General features: G+C 47.6%; 1 protein-coding gene across 1 annotated transcript in view; it reads right to left on the bottom strand.

Moving 5' to 3' along the window:
- Positions 1 to 316: 316 nt before the first annotated feature.
- The window catches only part of LOXHD1 (lipoxygenase homology PLAT domains 1), a 181203-nt gene continuing 162788 nt past the window's right edge, over positions 317 to 18731 (bottom strand). The window contains exons 38-41 of the mRNA XM_054460472.1: positions 13969 to 14139; positions 8277 to 8409; positions 6917 to 7075; positions 317 to 1290 (exon numbers count right to left, since the gene is read on the bottom strand). Of these exons, the coding sequence (XP_054316447.1) occupies positions 810 to 1290; positions 6917 to 7075; positions 8277 to 8409; positions 13969 to 14139 (944 nt within the window). The 3' untranslated portion in view covers positions 317 to 809. The remainder of the gene's footprint in view (positions 1291 to 6916; positions 7076 to 8276; positions 8410 to 13968; positions 14140 to 18731) is intronic.

Below are 18731 nucleotides of genomic sequence, written 5' to 3' on the forward strand. Positions count from 1 at the left end.
CCAGGTCTTCACTTTATTCCCAAGCCCCTCTCAGCTCTCAGTCCAAACCTCGCCCACAGAGAGCCACAGGTGATAATCACCAAATAACCTCAATGACCCTGCTTTCTCTCCCGGCCTCAGAGTGCCAGTGACCAGGCTGTTGCAGGTGCCATCCCTATCACCTTTGTGTCCAGTCCTGACTGTGTTAGCACAGGGTGGGATAACCAGCAGGCACTTGACAATGCGTTCTCTGTAAAGTGATGGAAAGAATTATCTACTTTTCACAGGCTCATAAATCCCCCTGCAAAACGCTTCCTGCTGAGGTTTTTCTCCATTTGCCACTGGATTTATTGAAACTGGGGAAAAGTATACATTTCTTAGCAAGCAGATGCTAAGATGAGTTCTTTATAGGATATGGTTGGTAATAATTTAATTAGCCCAGCTTTTTTGGGGAAAAGTGTTAATTAGTTTTTGCTTAAAATACACCATCTTGATGGCCCCTCCTTCTCCACTTCTATCCCTTGGGTGAAGACTCAATTTCTCATCCACACTCTGCAGCAAGTCCCAGCCTGGTCACTACTGTTATTACAGAAAAAGGAAATACAAAAAGTTATTTTTGGGCAGCCACAGATTACGACACATGCTAATTATTATCACTGTAGGTTCAATAAACTGGGGGTAGGGTGGGGAGCAGGACCCCATGAAGTTCTCAGTGGCCTACTGGCCCCCAGTGCCAATGCTAGAGGCTTTGAAGGGCTGCTGACCGCCAAGGTGGAGGGCACAAATGTGAGATTGGGGCATCTCAGTGAGAGGGTGGGGGCTCTAGCCCCTCAGACGGAAGGGAAGAGGTCTCTCCAGGTGAGTCCATCCCCCTGCTTCTTGTCCAGCCACCTGCCGCAGTTGAAGATGGTGGCCACGCCGGTGCTCGTGTTGGTGACCTCCACCTTCTCCACCAGCCAGCCTGAGCAGTAGCCACTGCTGTCGTGCTCCAGGCGCACCTTGCGCAGCTCGCCCAGCTCCAGCGTCTCCAGGAAGAAGCGATCTGTGCTGCCCCGCTCAAAGAGGTTGCGCATTTTCTGCTTCAGCTCCCGCTTGCCTGTGTCTCCGTTGGCCCCAAAGATGGTCACGAAGACGTTGGCGTCGGTGCCTGCCCCTGACTCATAGCCTGTTGTCACGATGACTTCGTACTTGACGGGCACCAGGCTCTGGACCTTGCTGGCAAAGCTCTCTGTCATCTTGGTAACCTCAAATACCTTGAAGTACTTCCTCTTCCTCTTGAGGGGAATGAGGCAGTCGCAGTTAAAGAAGTACCTGGCAGAGAGGTGGGAGAGTGGAGGGGTAGGGGCTAAGCAGATCGCAGCCGAGGCTACTCCCTCCCCAGATCCCCTTGCTCATCTATAAATGATCCCTTCCCAAGGTGATGGAATATTGGAGCTGGAAATGTTGGTTTAAACATGAGTATGGATTCTTGTTTAACTTAAAATTCACCGTGGATGGGCATCTCTATTCTTCCAGTTGCTTCTTGATTCTTCTGCTTCTTTTTTGCCCCTCATACTCCATGGCCAATCCATAAGCAAATCCTGTTGACTCTAATTTTTTTTTTTCTCACCATCTTGGCCAGGCTGGTCTGGAACTCCTGACCTCATGATTCACCTGCCTCGGGCTCCCAAAGTGCTGGGATTACAGGTGTGAGCCACTGCGCCCGGCCGACCCTATTTGTAAGATATATCCAGAACCAGCCCACTTGAAAACTGTCTAGTATCTATCTGCCCTGCTGCTACTTGGGTCTAAGTCACCATCATCTCCTATTTGGAAATTATCAAGAGCCTCCTAACTGGTCTTTTAGCTTTTTGCTACCTGTGGTCAATTCTCTATGCAGCAGCCATGTGATCCTATTGAGATGTAAGCCCAAGTATGTCCTTCCCCTGCTTAGAACCCTCCAGTGGCTTCCCATGTCAAGTAAAAGCCAAAGACTTTACAGTGGTCTGCAAAACTCCTCATGATCTGACTCTCCTCTTCCTTGTGTTTTCCTTTATTCATTTTTATGTATTTTTAATTTCTATTTTCTTTAGAGACAGGGTATCAATTTGCTACCCAGGTTGGACTGCAATGGCATGATCATAGCTCACTATAACCTCGAACTCCTGGTCTCAAGTCATCCTCCTGCCTCAGCCTCCTGAGCAGCTGGGACTATGAGCATGCATTATCATGCCCAGCTAATTAAAAAAATATATTTTTGTAGAGATAGGGTCTCACCATGCTTCCCAGGCTAATCTTAAATTTCTGGCCTCAAGCAGTCCTCCTGCGCTGGCCTCCCAAAGCACTAGGATTACAGGTGTGAGTCACTGCACACAGCTGTGCTTTCTTTTCTCACCTGTCACCTGCTCTTTTCCAAGCTCACTCCCATCTGCAGATACTCTTGCTCCCTTAAAGGGACTGGTTAATTTTTGTACCTGGTGTTGTCACCTTTAGAGGGAGTTGCTGAATCCAGAGTGACAATTTTAGGCAAAATCAAGTGGAAATATAAATATTAAATGTATGCTCCCAAATCCCTTACACTTGGCTGAGTTGAACTAAGAGTTTGTGTATATATGTGTGTGTGTGTGTGTCTGTGTGTGTGTGTGTGTGTGTTCATGGACTGCAGAGTACAAGGGGAAAGAGAAAGTCCTCTACTGAAGAAGCCATCACAAGCAGAAGCAAGTCTAGAGCCAAGAGAATGGTCTTGGACCAAGAAGTCCTCCCAAACCTTCTCTTGCACATCCCCAATTTTAGCCTCTGGGTAATGACAGTGGGTTCAGGAATTATAAAGGAAAAAGCCAGACAGCATAGTGGGAAAATGCTGCACAGTACGTGAGAAGGCATGGTCTGCCCCAGCCCTGCCACCTACCACCTGCGTGACCTTGGACAAGTCACATCTCCTACCCAGATCTTGATTTTCCCATTGTAGAAGCCGGAGGTTTGGACTGAACAATTGCTATGGTTTCTTCCCACTCCAAATTGCTAATATGATAACACCTTTGAAAACAAGCAGTCTTGGTGCTGGCTAACAACTTCAGGAATGCAACACTGAAAAGGTGTGCCCAATGGTGCAAAATCAAACCCTATTTTAGATGAACATTCTTAACAGAAAAAAAAAAAAACCACTTTTGGTTTTTTGCCTGCTTACACAACTCCAGGAGTTTGCATTCTTGAATCTCATTAGCTCCCACAACAACCCTGGGCATCATCCTCCCATTTCATAGGAGGAGGAACTGAGACTTGAAGAAGAAAAGTCACCGCTTAAGGTGACCCAGAGCCAGAGCCTGCCTGGCCCTGAAGAATAAGCCATTTAAAGACATTTGCAGGAAATCCTTATTCTGTTTTGAGATCCTTCTTCCCCCAATTTATCACTTGATAAATTTGGATTGTTGTTACATACTACAATTTCTTAGAGGAGGATATACTTGCATTGTTTTAAAATTCTCTTAAAATGTATTTCTTTATGCATATGCCCACTAATATGCATAATTCTATATAAATACAAAAATCATCTGATCATATACATACTTTTCTAAACGTACTTTTTTTGCTCCCTCTTTGCTTGGCTCTCTCTCTTTCTCCTTCTTCTCACTTCAGCATCCTTCTCCTCAGATAACCCATGTAACAGTTGAGGGTGTAGCCTGCCAAATTTCCCTCCATTTCACCCAACCCTGCACAGACCCACGTGTACATAGACATATGGGGATGTCAGTGTTCCCTTCACAAAACGGCATCACATAAGACATGTTTTCCTGTGTCTCGCTTTTCTCACTCAATAATACTTCCTGGGAATTGCTCCAAGTCATCTGGTATGTATTTAATTCATTATTTTTGATGGCTGAAAAATATTCCCTGGTGTAGATATAAGGAAATGTTTTCTGATAGACATAATTATAGGATCACCAAAATGTGGGCCCTGCAGACTTACACAAAGCTCTGGCTTTGGAAGGACACGCAGCAGACTGCTCCTGCTAGAAGGGGGGGAAGGTGTCCAGCCAGAGTAAAGGCAAAAGCAGAGAAAAATGAGCAGAAAGAAGTGATACATATTCAAAACTATGTATAAGCACACATCTGTGAACACTGTGTATTAGAAAAATCCCAGAGAGAATGGGGTCACCAAAATGCTCATAATGGTGGCCACCTCTGATGGGCAGGGCTGTAGGGAATTTTTACTTTCTTTTACGTACGTTTCTGTATTATTTGAATTTTTATGGTTGTGTATTAGATATGCTACTGGGATAAACAATAAAGGTGTTTTCAGTTAAAAAATAAGGTCTTTTTGTATGACCTTTCACCCAAATCCTGAGGCTATTAGTAATGAATGAGAACTGGTCAGGAAGGTCAACAGCACACTGCAAAAGAGGGATCAGAATGGAAATAGCTGTGAGATGGACATTTGGAGTTATTGTGTATATGAGATATTGAGATTAAATTCATTTGTAATTCATGGAACTCCAAATATGGCTAACATGGTGGCAGGAAAGGAATTGTGGATGTTACACACAGTGTTAAGCAAGTGGTTTTATAATACAGAATGTAGGTGCCTTCTAGAATGAGGCCATGTGAATTGTCACCACGATTAAACATGCCTGCAAAGTCCCCCTTCTGGACGAAGGTGGTATTTCTGCAGGCGACAGGTTTTCATCCAGCAGAGACCGCAGGCTTGAGAACTGCAGGTGACAGGTTTTCATCTGGCAGAGACCACAGGCTTGAGAACCGCAGGCAGGCAGGGGTGAGCTAGGGCATGACTTCAGAGAGCTCCTAGGCTGACACCCCTGCCATTGTCCCTCTACCCTAGACCCTATAGAGCATCCAGCCCTCCTCCTAAAGGGCAGCGTGAAGCACAAGGAGGTGATGGGTAACTGTTGGAGGCCACACAGTTGACCAGGTGACAGCGCTAGTATCCAGAGGCCTGGACCCCCTGCAACCCCTTCACTTCAGGAAGAGCCCCTTCCCCACAGATATCTCTTCCTTCCCCTCCAGCCCTGGTGACAACCAAAGACAGGCTGCATTCCTGAGGCTGGAGGGAAAGATGCTTCAATTAAGAGAGGCTTCTTCTTCCGCAGGATGGAAAATTCTACAACTCCGGCCCAGGACTGTAGGTCAGGAAGCTTACAGCTGGGCCTTTGCCTTCCTTTCCTCCTAAGACAGGAAGGTGCCAGGTGGTGCTGAGAACTCTGTCTCGGCTAACATTGTGGGTTTAAGGGTAATGTGAGGGTGACTATTTTATTTTGTTTTGTTTTGTTTATTTTGGGAGGTTTGCAGAGGAGCAGTATCAGCAGACACAGTCCTTGTGGATGAGATGTAGTACCGAGCCATGGAAAGGGCTTAGGCCTGGCCCTGACTTGCTCGGTGAGTCATTCACTTTTCTGGGATAGTCTCCCAGCTGTCAAGTTCTCATCAGTACTGGTCCTAGCAGCCACATAGAGCAACTCCTACAGGATTGATTGTACTTGAGTTGGGCTTTCTCTAAAAGAGCAGCAAATAATGCTGTAGCTCAAGAGGGAAGTTGCTATGAACAGAATTGTATCTCCCCAAATTTATACGTTGAAGCTGGAACCCCCAATGCAATGGTATTTGGAGATGGGGGACTTTAAGAGATAATTAGGTTTAGATAAGGTCATGAGGGTGGGGCCCTCATGATGGAATTAGTGCCCTTACACAAAGAGAAAGAGAAACCAGAGCTCTCTCTCTCTGCCACGTGAGGACACAGAGAGAAGGTGGCCATGTGCAGGACAGAAAGAGAGTCCTCCCAGACCATGCTAGAACCTCCCAGACCATGCTAGAGAGTCCACCATGCTAGAACCGTGATCTCAGATTTCCAGACTCCAAAGCCATGTGAAATAGCTTTCTATTGTTTAAGCCACCCACTCTCTGATATTTTGTTATGGCAGTCTGAGCAGAGGTCAGAACCTCTTCTGCCAAATTCCCAAGGAGTTGCTTGGTCTGGGGGAGCCAAATCCAGGGAGCTGCAGGTTGGACAAATGTGGCTTTGAGAAGCTTGGGCTCCTGAGGGCCAGAGCCCATAGCCAAGGGCTCTGCCTGGGTCCAGCCTGGCTGCCACTTCTGTGCAGACAGGGGCTACCTTTCCTTGTGCAGGGAAGGCTCTAGGGTGCGGTATGAGCAGGGCCAGCCCCAGGGAGAGGTGCAGATGTGGGAGGGTCCACGGTGGTTCTGGCCCTGTGAGCTGTGTACTCAGCTTTCACTTACCCTTTGGCAAACCTTGACCTTGGATTCCCTTTCCACCCTCCCCTGGCTCCTTCTCAGCACCTTTCCTGCCTTCCAGAGCCTCAGGGCTCTTCCTGGCTTCCAGCTTGGTTACCAAGGGGTTTTAATTAGACAAATTGATGACTGTGATTATGTTACCCAGGTAACTAAGACCCTTAATCTTCCAGAAATGCCTGAGTCTCCAGAAGGCTCTGATGGGAGAATGCAAAGCCCCTTATCTGGGGTACTATAAGGCAGATGGACCATTGGATTACCCTAGCTTGTCTCCGGTCCCTACTCTGCCCACATGGATGGTGTGTTTTCACTATGACCGTGTAAACAGCAGGCTTCAACACTGTGTTTCTTTGTCATTTTAGATTGAGGGAAGGGGAAGGCAAGGAAAGTCTCTGCTCTCTGGCACTGTTTGACTTTCTCAGTATCCTTCCAAGGAAGCATCCCTGGATTCAAAGACTAGATGCACCCTAGGTCATCTGGCCTACTCCCCTGCCTCTGACAGTAGATGCACAATCCAGATAGCTTCAGAACCATACAGCTGTCTCTTCCCTTCCTGCCTTCTAGACCTCCTGAATGGGGTAATCTTGACCTTGAAGAAGACACCTCATCACACCCTGCTCTCTTGCCCATGGTCCAGCTCAGTCCCTGCCCCATGCTGAGGGAGTGGCGCTTCCTTGGGGAGAGGCTCAGTACATACACATTGCCGTACTCCATCTCGGTGATGGTGATGGTCTTGACATGCCAGACAAGTTCCCTCTTGGGGATGAACCGGTCTTCCCTGGCAAGGTGGCCCACACAGAGGGAGGCAATGTCCCCCAAGTAGATGCTGTCAAACTCAAACGTGTCTGTGGTCCCCCTGCAGGAAACAAAAGTGTGGTCCATGAGCTGCCTTTGCCCACTGAAGAAGGTAAGCATTTGTCGGGGGCCTGCTGCATTCCAAGCACTGGGCCAGGGAACAGGGATGGGATGGCAAGCAGGAGCTCATGGCACTCAGCACCAAAGAATGGTGACATCATTATGCAGGATGGAGATGGGGAGGGTGGTGAGACTTGGAGAGCAGAGGGAGGAGGGGAAGGGAAGAGTTCCCTGTAACAGGCATGTCTTAGCAAAGTCATTGGTGGGAATAGTGGGGTGTGGAGGTACAGATATTTCTGGGGGAATGCTGGCTTGGGTGAAGTTTGGGTTCAGGGAGGGAAAAGCTAATGGAGAAGGTAGGGGTGCAGGCAGTCTGTGGGGGTCTGTAAGTGCCAGTCTAAGGTGTCCAGACTTCATCCTGATGTAGAGATTTGAAGAAAAGGTTGTTATAAATGGAATGTCTATGCCCCAGTTCCCCCAAATTTATATGTTGAAACCTATTCTCCAGTGTGATGGTATTTGGAGGTAGGGTCTTTGAGAGGTGATGGGGTCATGAGAGCTGAGCCCTCATGAATGAGATTCATGCCCTTATAAAAGGGGCCCTGGAGAGCTCCCTCCCCCTTCTGCCATGTGAGGACACAGTGAGAAGATGGCTGGCTATGAACCAGGGGGCGGGCCCTCACCAGACACCAGATTTGCTGGTGCCTTGGTCCTGGACTCCCAGCCTCTAGAACTGTGAGAAATACATTTCTGTTGTTTCTAAGCTACCAGTCTGAGGTATTCTGTTATAGCAGTCAGAATGGACTAAGAGAAAGATGTAGCAGTTAAGGGGGAGGTGGAGGCTGTCTCAGCAGTCCTGGAGAGAGTGAGGAGATGAAGTGGGCATCCGAGCAGTTCAGAGGTGGCTCTGATGGAAGGAGGTGTGGTCCTTCTCTACGTAGACGTGGGGCAATGTTTGGACTGAGTAGCACTGTCCATCCACAGGGTGGGCTCCCATTAAATGCAGTCCCATGGTTTCCCTTTCACCATTGCCTGTTTAGCCCCTGGGTGGCTGCACAGGATTGGCACACGGTAGGTGCTCAGTAAGTACTTGCTGGTTAGGCCCATTTGTGTACCTATGGCTCCCACCCAAGAGGGAGATTCTTGGGGTCCTCCCTTACCTACCCACCCCCCACCACTTCCCATGGGCCTCCCCTTCCTACTTCCTAAAGGCCCGCTGCCTAGAAGAATTTTCCACGAGAAACTCTTTGGATCGGTTCTTCCTGCCCTCCAGGATGAGCCAGACGTTCTCCCTGGTTTCGCCTCCGTTGCCCGTTTCTATGACGATCTCGTAGGCTGTAATGGAGGAGGTGGGGGAGGGTCAGCACAGGGGAAGCAGCGCCCGTCATCAGGGCGGGAGCAAGAGGGCCACGGCCTCTGGTCCTTCATTTGATCTTAGGCTACAGCCTGGGGGTGGGGGAGGCAGGTTAAAATCACCACGATTGAGGCGTTGCAGGTAGAATCTGCCCAGGTTCTGGGGCTACAGTGAATGCTCTCATTTTATTTATAGTAGCAACCTCTTTGCAGGCAAATATGGGAGCCACTGGGAATGCAGCAGGAGGTGGGGCTGAACATTCAGCTACAGGGCCGAGATGCAAACTGGAGATTGGTGCTGAGAAGGGAGAAGAAGTGGGGCCCAGTGCAAAAGCAAAGGGGAAAGACCCAGGCAGGCAAAGCTCCCCCGAAGATCCTTGCACTTGCTCCAGCAAGCAGTCTCGCTTGCATCTTGTCTTGGTGTCATTCCACCTCACCCTGCTATTCGCTCAATCATGTCCACACGGGTGTGCACTCCTCCAACACTGGTTAAGTAGGTGCCAAGTGCCAGGACTGGACTAGACCCTGGGTGACACTAGAACTCAATCTCTAGCCCCAGACACAAACACGGACTGTACCATATGACAGAATGTGATAGATAACCCTGCAAAAAAGAGCCAAAGTACCATGGGGTAAGAGGAGGTACCTCGTGTCCTGGTACTTTCTCTCTTTCTCACTTCAGCCACTCTGCCTCCTAGCTGCACCCAGAGCACTTAGGTGTGCTCCTCCCTAGAGCTCTGCAATGCTGTCCTTCTGCCTGGAGTCCTTCCCTCTTTCCCTCTCCCTCCCCTACCCATAGTGGCTTGGCTCACTGACTCACCTCCTTCTCGTCCTTACTCAAAAGTCATGTCTCAGAGATGTCTATCCAACCACCCTAATTAAAATTGCAACCTGATCCCCCTAAGCCAAGACACTGAGGGAGTGTGGCATGTGATCCAGGCTCACTCCCCAGGGACCAGACCAGGGATGGAACTGGCACCCTGGAGGACACAGTAAGTGTCTGACTGAGTGTCCCCAGACATAGACCCCTTGCTGCAGTAACTGAATGACTGATGGTCTGGGATTCTGGATCCAAAGGGGTAGCTGGGTTTCTGTGCCTTTATCTCAGAGACATGATAAAAATAACGAAGAGGAGAGATGGCCATACCTGTGGCTCAACGTAGCACCAATCCCAGCCCCTCAGCCACCCTTTCGCCTTTGTAACTTTTCTCAAGGAGAAATCTCTGCTACCTGAAACAAGTAGAGTGAATCTAGGCAAAGAGACAGGCAGCCTCTGATAGAGGAAGACATCCACAGAGAGTGCATCTTTCTGCAGTAGGGAGGGGTTCTGCAGCCCAGGACAGATTCTAGCCCAGAGACCCAAAGCCATCACAGCAAGGGAAGTTGTACCACTGCCTTCTGCTTTCCCATGGGAGGCAATGGTATGTTCTGCAAACAGGTACTGGTGAATTCAAAGAGGGATCCTGGGTGTGGTTAGGGAAATGGTTTGTCAGCATCAGTGAGGGAGGCAGGGAACACTGGGAACCTGCATATCACTGCGATGGACTCAAGTAGGAGGTATGAGAGATGATGTGGGTGGGGTGTCCTACATGGATTGAAATGAATTCTTTCCTAGTGGTCCTAAGGATAAGGTAGAGAAGTAAGGTTTGTAAGAAAGGACATTTAGGTAGGTTAGAAGCACATGTTGCTAGTCACATCGGTGGTCTTTTGAGAGGAAGTTTCAATCAGCATATTTTCACCTTGCTTTCTTTCCCACATGAAGCGGCTTGATAGAAATGTAGAAGGCATGATTCTCAACTTTGTTCACAGGTTGCTGGGAAGGAACAGATGAAAGAGGAGTAGGAACTTGAATATTCAGGGCAGGTAAACTTGATGAGCCCCATCTAACAGATCTCCCGTGGGGCCAGCACACCCAGGGACAAGCCCTACTGGAGGAAGGCTCTCAGTAGTCACGCAAAGGAAGAAGCACAGGGAAGTCACCAGCATAAAGGGGCCACCAGCAAAGCTACTGTGGGCTTAAGAGGCATGGGTCGTAGTTTGAAAGGCAAGACAGGAGAGGAGGGAGCAGTTCCCCCTTGAAATCTTGCCTTCATCCTGGGCATGGCATCTGCAGAGGGCAATGAATGAGTGATACAGGTTGTACCGAGAGGGAAAGGGGCAGGATGCAGGGAAGATTCAATGTCACATTGTTCAAGGAGCTGCAGAATAAACAGATGTTTAGTCTCGAGACAAGAACTACAGTGGCATGTGATGGCCATGGAGGAATCCTAGGAGCATAGTTGGGCTTCTAGTGGGCATTTGGATTTTACTGTCTTATGTAAAAGACATAAGGAGCCCCTACCATGTGGGTTGGATGGAGCTGAGAGTCCTGGGCCTGGCCAATCAGAATCCTCCCCAGAATCCTCCTAGAGGATCTGTGTATGGAACTTAAGCAGGGAGATGCTCTCTTCCCTTCCATGGAAGCTATTAAGCTGGAATGGTGTGAGATTGGAGCTGCGAGCAGCCAACTTCCACAATGGAGAGAGTCTGTACTAAAACAAAGTTGACACATGGGAGGAAACAGGGTTGAGAGGAGAAGAGAGAAGGAGACATACTGAGACCACGGGAGCCTCTGGAGACAGCCAAGTCTCGGCTAGAGCCACCCAAGACTTCCAAGTTCTGGGAGCCAATATATTCCCTTTTGCTAGAGCCAGCTTAGGATTGGGTTTCAGGTACATAAAACCAAGAGTCCTGACCACTCCTGAAATTTTCTGTTTGACTCCATTAGGACTACCAAAGGAGGGATGCTTCAATAACATAAATATGAAGATGGATTTTCTAGCTGAACTGTCTGGTGAAGCAAGCAGTGACTGTTCCATCCCTGGGGAGTTGGCCTGCAAGCTGGACTGTATTTTGGCTGGAAGTGTTGCAGGTAAGGCTGACTGGGCAGCCTTAAAAGGCTTCAAGAGTGGGAGCATAGGGAGTGAGAGGGGCTGCAGAGAGGAAGACATTGGCCCTACCAGAGGTTGTCCCAGAGAGAGATGTTTTTGTCCTTCCAGGTGTGTGTGGTGTGCGTGTGTGCATGTGTACACAAGCGTGCATGTGATCTTACTGTCCTGGCCTTACACTAGATTAATTACAATAGAATCTCTGGGAGTGGGACCCAGACGTTAGTATTATTTAAAGATTGCCAATGGTTTTCAGCTTTGGCTGCGCATTGGAACCACCTGTAGAGGCAGATGCTTGCAGAGCGCAAGGAGCAGCTTCTAAAATTGCCAATAAGAGTTGGGGATGAAGGTAGAGAACAGGAGGCTAAATGAGATGGAGAAATCAATTAGTCTGGAATACCAGCCAGGCCTAATAAGGACAAGACATCCTGGGGCAGTGCAGTGGGCCTTTGATGTGTCATGTAACTTTTCTGGGTTTTTGTTTGCCTTATCCATGATACAGAGGTGTGAATTTGCACCCCCTCTATTTCATGGGGTAGGAGTAGGATTGCAAAGACCTATTGAGAACATGGGTATGGAATGCTTTCACCCCATAAAGCTCTGTTCAAGTACAAGAGGGTTTTTGTCCTCACACACTGAGTGTCCAGAGATGCCTTGGGGTCAGTGATGTCAGAATGTAGGTGCCATGAGGGCAGGGTCTCTGTTTTATTGATTGTTGGGTCCCCAGAAGTCAGATTAGGGCCTGGCCCTTGTGGGTGCTCAATAAGAGTTTGTCACATGGTTAAATGAAGGTAGCTGAGGGTTGGCATGCTTGCCTCAAGCTGCATCCACGACTGCCTCCAGGGTGAACCTCCATCTGAGGACACAGGTGTGGCTGCCTGTCCCCTCATGGGCAGCCCAGATGGCATCACTCTTCTCTCTGCAACCTCCCAGTAAAGATAGATTGATTCAGGCCCTCTCCTGGCTATGTGTCCCTGCCCTCTGGTCTCCAGCATGCACACATCCTTCTGGAACTGACAGAAGGGTCACCTCCCCTCTACAATCTCCCTGCCAACCCAAATCTCACAGATTTTAGCAGAGGTTTGGCAGGGAATCTGTGAAGAAGACTCAGTGATTATGCTCCAAGACTTACAACTGTCTACTTCCCTGGACACCAATAGCCTGAGGAATCTCTATTGCTCATCATGGCACTTGTGTAAGGTGCTTAAGGTTTCCTCGAACTAGGTGGTGAGGCTGTAAGGACAAGGACTGCATTTTCTTCCATTCACTGAGCGCTTGAGCACCTACTGATCCCCAAGGCCTGCAGAGCTGCAGAGGGCTACATACATGAGTGATGCTATCCTTAACCTGTGGGAGCTTTTGGATATATTGAGAGACTAACGCATGTGAAAAGGTCAGTACAAATAAACTAGAGGTCACAAAGCCATATGCATTATTCATAGCATCTAAAATAAAACTGGTCACCCAGTAACTTCTCAGAAGTGCAATTACACAAGTTCTGAGTCTACCTTCTGAATTAGGGCAGGAATCCTCATACAGGAATTCTCAATAAATGGGTGCTTGGCCCTTGTTTGAATACTCCCAGGGACATAGTGCTCACTACCTCTCAAGGCAGCTACTCATCATTGGGCAGTTTGGATGGCATGGTAGAGTTGAGTGTGGGTGGGTAGCCTCCCTTCCATAGTCTACAGTGGTCCCCTGGAAGGGGCTGCCCTGCCAGGGACTACATTTCCCAGGTGCCCTTGCATCTGGTGGTGCCACATGACTAGTTCGCACTAATAGGATGTGAGTTCTATTAGAGGAGTGTGCCTTCTCCATGTTCTTTTCCCATCTGCAAGAAATATGGAAGCCACATGTTAGAAATGACTGAGATACAGATAGAAGGAGCTTGGGTCCCTAAATTACTCTGTGGAAGACCTCCCACCAAACACGCATACTGGACTGGGTATTATAGGAGTGAAAAATGTTTTGTTGTGTGAAGACACTGAGATTTAGGGGTTTGTCTCTTACTGAAGCTAGTGCTGCCTTAATAACTAAGATTGGAAAAATCCATTTCTTACGTCAGGCTCTGCCTTTGACAAGCCTCTTCCGATCTGTTGGGCCCAGACCCTGGCATCTGTGAGAGGCACATCTCCCTCAGCTTTGATGGCCATCCCCTCAGGATCAATTACTCTTCCCCTTTAAATATCCCCTGAGGAAGGGACAAAAGGAAAGCCGCTGCTGGAGATACTGGCTTCCCCTGCATTCTGTTTCTAGGAAGCGTTGATTAGGCAGCTGTTGCCACAGGCATCAGTTGGATGATGCCCATGTTATAAAAATAAACCAGAGAGGACTCCACACCAAACCACCCAGCTCAGCCTTCAGGTCAGGGTCAGCTTGTCCCCAGTGGGTTTTCCTGCTACCTAATTAGTCCCTGTGATTCTGAGCCATGAGCTGGCATCAGTGTTTCTTAGCAGTTCCAGTTTCACCAAACAGCATTTAGGATGTTTCCTCATGCATATCTCCATATTATTCCCTGCATCGGGCACCTGATCCCCCTCCAGCTGGAACAGTGTCTTCTTATTCCAGCACCATTCCCTGCCTCCCTCCTGAGCCAATGCTTTCCCCCACATACTGGTCTCTTCCAGCTCATGATGGATCTTGTTGTTGGCACAGGCAAAGTCGCGGACCGTCTGCCCATCGCCCTCACTCTTGGAGAGCCAGCAGTCGCACTGGAAGCGGAAGGTCTCGTCGCGGGAGTTGTCCTTCACGTCGACATAGCTCAGATGCCAGCCAGGAAATATCCCTGTGGAAAAGACACCATGGGGGCTGGAAGCTGGACGTGCCTTCCCTCCCCTTTCAGACTTCTACATCCCCACAACCCACTGGCTGTGTGGCCCTGGACAAGTTTTCTGTCCTCTTTGGGCCTTGATCTCTTTGTTGATAAAGTGAGGGGCTGGGTTAGGTGGTCTCAGAGGGTTCCTCCAGCACAGAGGATATAATTTTCTGCAAAGCCCTTAACTTGGGGTTCATGAACCCTAGAGGATCTGTGTATGGAACTTAAGCAGTCCATGACCCCAAGAAATTGTGCTGTAATTATACATGAACATTTTACCAGGGAGAGAGCTCATAGCTTTCATTAGATTTATAATTGAGATCTCTGACCCAAAATAGAACTTTCTGGAGCTCACCAAGATGAAGGACTACTTCTATTACTTCCTGACACCAGTATTTACCTAGTCCATGCCCATTATCCTTCCAGAATCAGTTCAGGTGTCAACTCCTCCAAGAAGCCTTCCCTGATGTCCCCTGATCACCTGCTAGGCCTGCATCAGGTGTTCTCCATGCTCCTATAGCCCCCTGCATCTGCCGTGGCCACACCCTGTCCACCTTGTGTTGTCAGTATTTACATGTGTCTCATCCTCCAGGCCATGAGCTCTTGAAGGCAGGGAGTAGGTCTTACTTGTTTTCGTTTTTCGCATGCCTAGCATAATGACTGGCAAGTAGCAGTTGCTCAATGAATGCTGAATGAATTAATGTGTCATGACTTGGCTAAGCTGTTCAACAATCATAGAACAAATCCAAAGCTGCTATTTCTTTTGGGTATGTTGCTAATATTGAACACATAGCTGCCCTTGTTATAATTGGCAGGGCTTCCCTCGGAAGTGTGCCCACCATAGCACAGCTATCAAATATGAATTGATGTGCACTTGCCTGCATGGTGTAAATAGCATCCGTGTTACAGCTGCATGCTCTTTATACCATGCACTGGTTCAGTTACTCTCTTCTCTTCAAAGTCCTTGAGAACCCTTACAACCAAAGGACCCCAGGCAGGAGGAAATCCCAGTGGTTTGGCAGGTTACTTGCTGCTCATTATATGCCCACAAGGAAACTCCAAGAGTCTTAAAGCACAAAGAGACACAAAAAGACACACACTTGCAGTCACCCAGATCACAGGGGACACATGTTAAGGCTCAGCAGGGAATACACATTGGCGGTCCTAGTATGGCATCATTCCAGGTTGAAAAAGTACTTCTTATGTTTTGTAAACACAGGTCCTCACTGAAGTGGAAAACAGCACCAATAGAGTTAAGCTAAATTTTAAAACACTTCTGTTGAGTTAAACAGTGAAGTTATTTATTTATTTATTTATGAGATGGAGTTTCACCCTTGTTGCCAAGGCTGGAGTGCAATGGCGTGATCTCGGCTCACTGCAATCTCTGCCTCCCAGGTTCAAGCAATTCTCCTGCCTCAGCCTCCCGAGTAGCTGGGATTACAGGCATGCACCACCACACCTGGCTAATCTTGTATTTTTATTAGGGACAGAGTTTCTCCATGTTGGCCAGGCTGGTCTTGAACTCCCGAACTCAGGTGATCCACCCGCCTCAGCCTCCCAAAGTGCTGGGATTACAGGCGTGAGCCACCTCACCCGGCGGTAAGTTATTTTAACAATAAACTTGTTTTTTAACTCAATCTTTCAATTTTTCTACATTAGGGCCAATTCCACCTGTAAGTTTGCAAAATGGCTGCTTTCTGAGATGCTTCCTGATAGTGTCATGAAGACGAGACCTTCTGCCTCAAGTGCGACTGCTGGCTGTCGAAGATTGAACTACTTAGCAAGCCTCAATGCATTCAGTCTGGAAATGAGGCAGAGGAGACCTGCTGAAGCAGTGCTCAAACACTTCTGAAGTGGAATATAGGAAGGAAGAGACAGGTAAAGAGGAAGGCAGAGAAAAAGGTGACAAGTTGTTGATTTTATTGGAAGGTGTCCAGGTGGAAGAGACTTTTTGTCCTCCTCCCACCGTTCATCCTCACTGTGTGCGTGTGTGTGACAGAAGACACACACACACACACATACACACGCAGATTCCACTATCCAGCTCTTACACAGTTTGATTGCTACAGACCTCTGGAGTGGGGCCCAGGCATCGTTAGTCATTAAGGCTCTCCAGGTGATCTCAACGTGTAGCCAAGGCTGAGAACCTGGGCCTGTATCACTATCACCTGGAGGGTTTGTTAAACTATAGGTTACTGAGCCCTACTGCCACAGTTTCTGATTCAGTTTGTGGTGGGGTCCAAGAATGCCCATCTCTAACTAGCTCCCAGGCGAGGTCAACGCTGCTGGTCCTAGAGCGACACCTTGAGAACTACTGATTCAATGTATCAGGACCAGAGTCAGAGAGGTCTTTCTACAGAATCACAGCAATAAGAAATCAATGGGAAGTTTGAACATGTGATTGCACGCGTGAGTGTGAGCATGAGTATGCTAGCGGAGGAGGATGGCATTACCTGGAGAAGTGGGCCATCATGAGATTGTTTCTGTTGCTAGAATGCACCACTTATCATGCTCTATACCCTACACAGTTTTCACGACACAATTATACTTCCCGGGCTCCAGCCAGAATGGTGACAGAGAAAAACAGTGAGCTAAGGGGAAGGGTGGATTCTGGGATGGCTTTACCTTTATCCACATATAATTCATTGCCCCCACTACATGGATGAAGACAACCAGAGTAGGAGCCTGTCTGGCCTGGGTTGCCCTGGTGCTCACTGGCAGGTTGCCTCTCTTCCCACTGTGGCCCCCTTTCCCCCGTCCTCTCAAAAATTGGTATTGTCTGACCCCATCCACAATTTTCAAATTAGAATTCTTCAAAGAAACTCCTTCCATGAGCTTTATGCCTGCTGCTCACTTAATTGCCTTGTTTTGGAGATTTTGGGTGTGATTGACAGGGATCTTACCATGACTTTCTCCCACTAAGAACCTATCAAACATGCAACTGGGAACAGGTGGCTCTGGCAGGCTGATGTCACATGTCTGGTTTTTGCTGATGATGACAGCAGGATAGTAGATAGTAGACAGCAGGATAGTAGACTCACAGGTACAGCATGGCTAACTGAGTGGCCAGCACTAGCTGCATGGTGGATATCCTACTTGGCCTTAGCAGATGTATTAGTGTGTTCTCATGCTGCTGTGAAGAAATACCCAAGACTGGGTAATTTCTAAAGAAAAGAGGTTTAATTGACTCACGGTTCTGCACGGCTAGGGAGGCCTCAGGAAACTTACAATTATGGCAGAAGGCAACTCTTCACAAGGTGGCAGGAGAGAGAATGATTGCCAAGCGAAGGGGGAAGCCCCTAATGAAACCATCAGATTTTGTGAGAACTCGCTCACTGTCACAAGAACAGCATGGGGGAACCACCCCCACAATTCAATTATCTCCCCCTGGTCTCGCCTTTGACACCTGGAGATTATTACGATTCAAGGTGAGATTTGGGTGGGGACACAGAGCCAAAGCATATCAATAGACCAAGAAGGAACCATCTGAAATTGACAAAGAATCCGTTGCTTTACAAAGTCTCCTCTTTTAGGATTCTGCCTTATTTTTTTACACAAAAGTAACAAACACTCTACACTATTTGACACCTTTTACTCACAGACAAACTATATCAAAATATAAATACGGACTCATTCTTTTTCATAGTTGCCTGGTATTTCATTGAATGCATGTATCACCAAATTATTTATCTTGTCCTTGTTGATGGGTAATTAGTTGGTATCAAGACTTGTACTTCTATACACAATGCTATAATATCCTTCCAAATACATCATAGTGATCTTTTAAAATGATAAATCAGATTTTGTCACTTCTCCATATAAAACCCCCAATGGCTTCTCATCACTGTCAGAATAAAATGCAAACTGCTCACCAAGGACTATTGACATGATCTGGTCCTTTTCCACTCCTCTGATTTTATTTCATACTACTCACAACTTCACTTTGTTCCACTTACACTGGGCTTCTTTTTATCCCTTGATATATGAAGCCCTCTCTTTTCTTAGAAACTTTGCATCTACCATTCTGTCTGTTTGGAACTATATTCCCCAGGTTCTGAATGTCAACACCATCTCATCACTGAGGTGTCAGATCAAATATTCTGTCTTTGAGACAGACTTTGTTAACAACCATATTTGCAGAAGCTTCCTAATCCCCAATTACTTGCTGTCAATCATGATATGCCCACTTCACAATCTGAAATAAGTTTTTGTTTTCTCATATATTGTATAGTTTGTCTTCTTCCACTAGGTTGTAAGCCCCTTGAGAACAGGAGCCTTTTGTAACCTAACCACCTCTATATTTCAATGCCTAGGACAGTGCTTGGCATATTATTAAATAAGTGTTTATTGCATGCATTGGTGTGCACCATTAGTGAATAGGGAAGAATGGCTCTAATGGTGAAGTTTTAAGAGTGGATGGGGAAAAGAATTCAAAGCCCTAGTAGTGAGTGGTGGCCTGTCCTAGTAGAATTGATGATTTTGTCCCACAGTTTTGAAAGTTTACTTTAAGAAAAAGGCTTAGAAACTGTGTAGTGTGAGGTCTCAATCTTTTCAGGCAAGAG

Source organism: Pongo pygmaeus, chromosome 17 (assembly GCF_028885625.2).
Source record: "Pongo pygmaeus isolate AG05252 chromosome 17, NHGRI_mPonPyg2-v2.0_pri, whole genome shotgun sequence".
Classification (NCBI taxonomy): domain Eukaryota; kingdom Metazoa; phylum Chordata; class Mammalia; order Primates; family Hominidae; genus Pongo; species Pongo pygmaeus.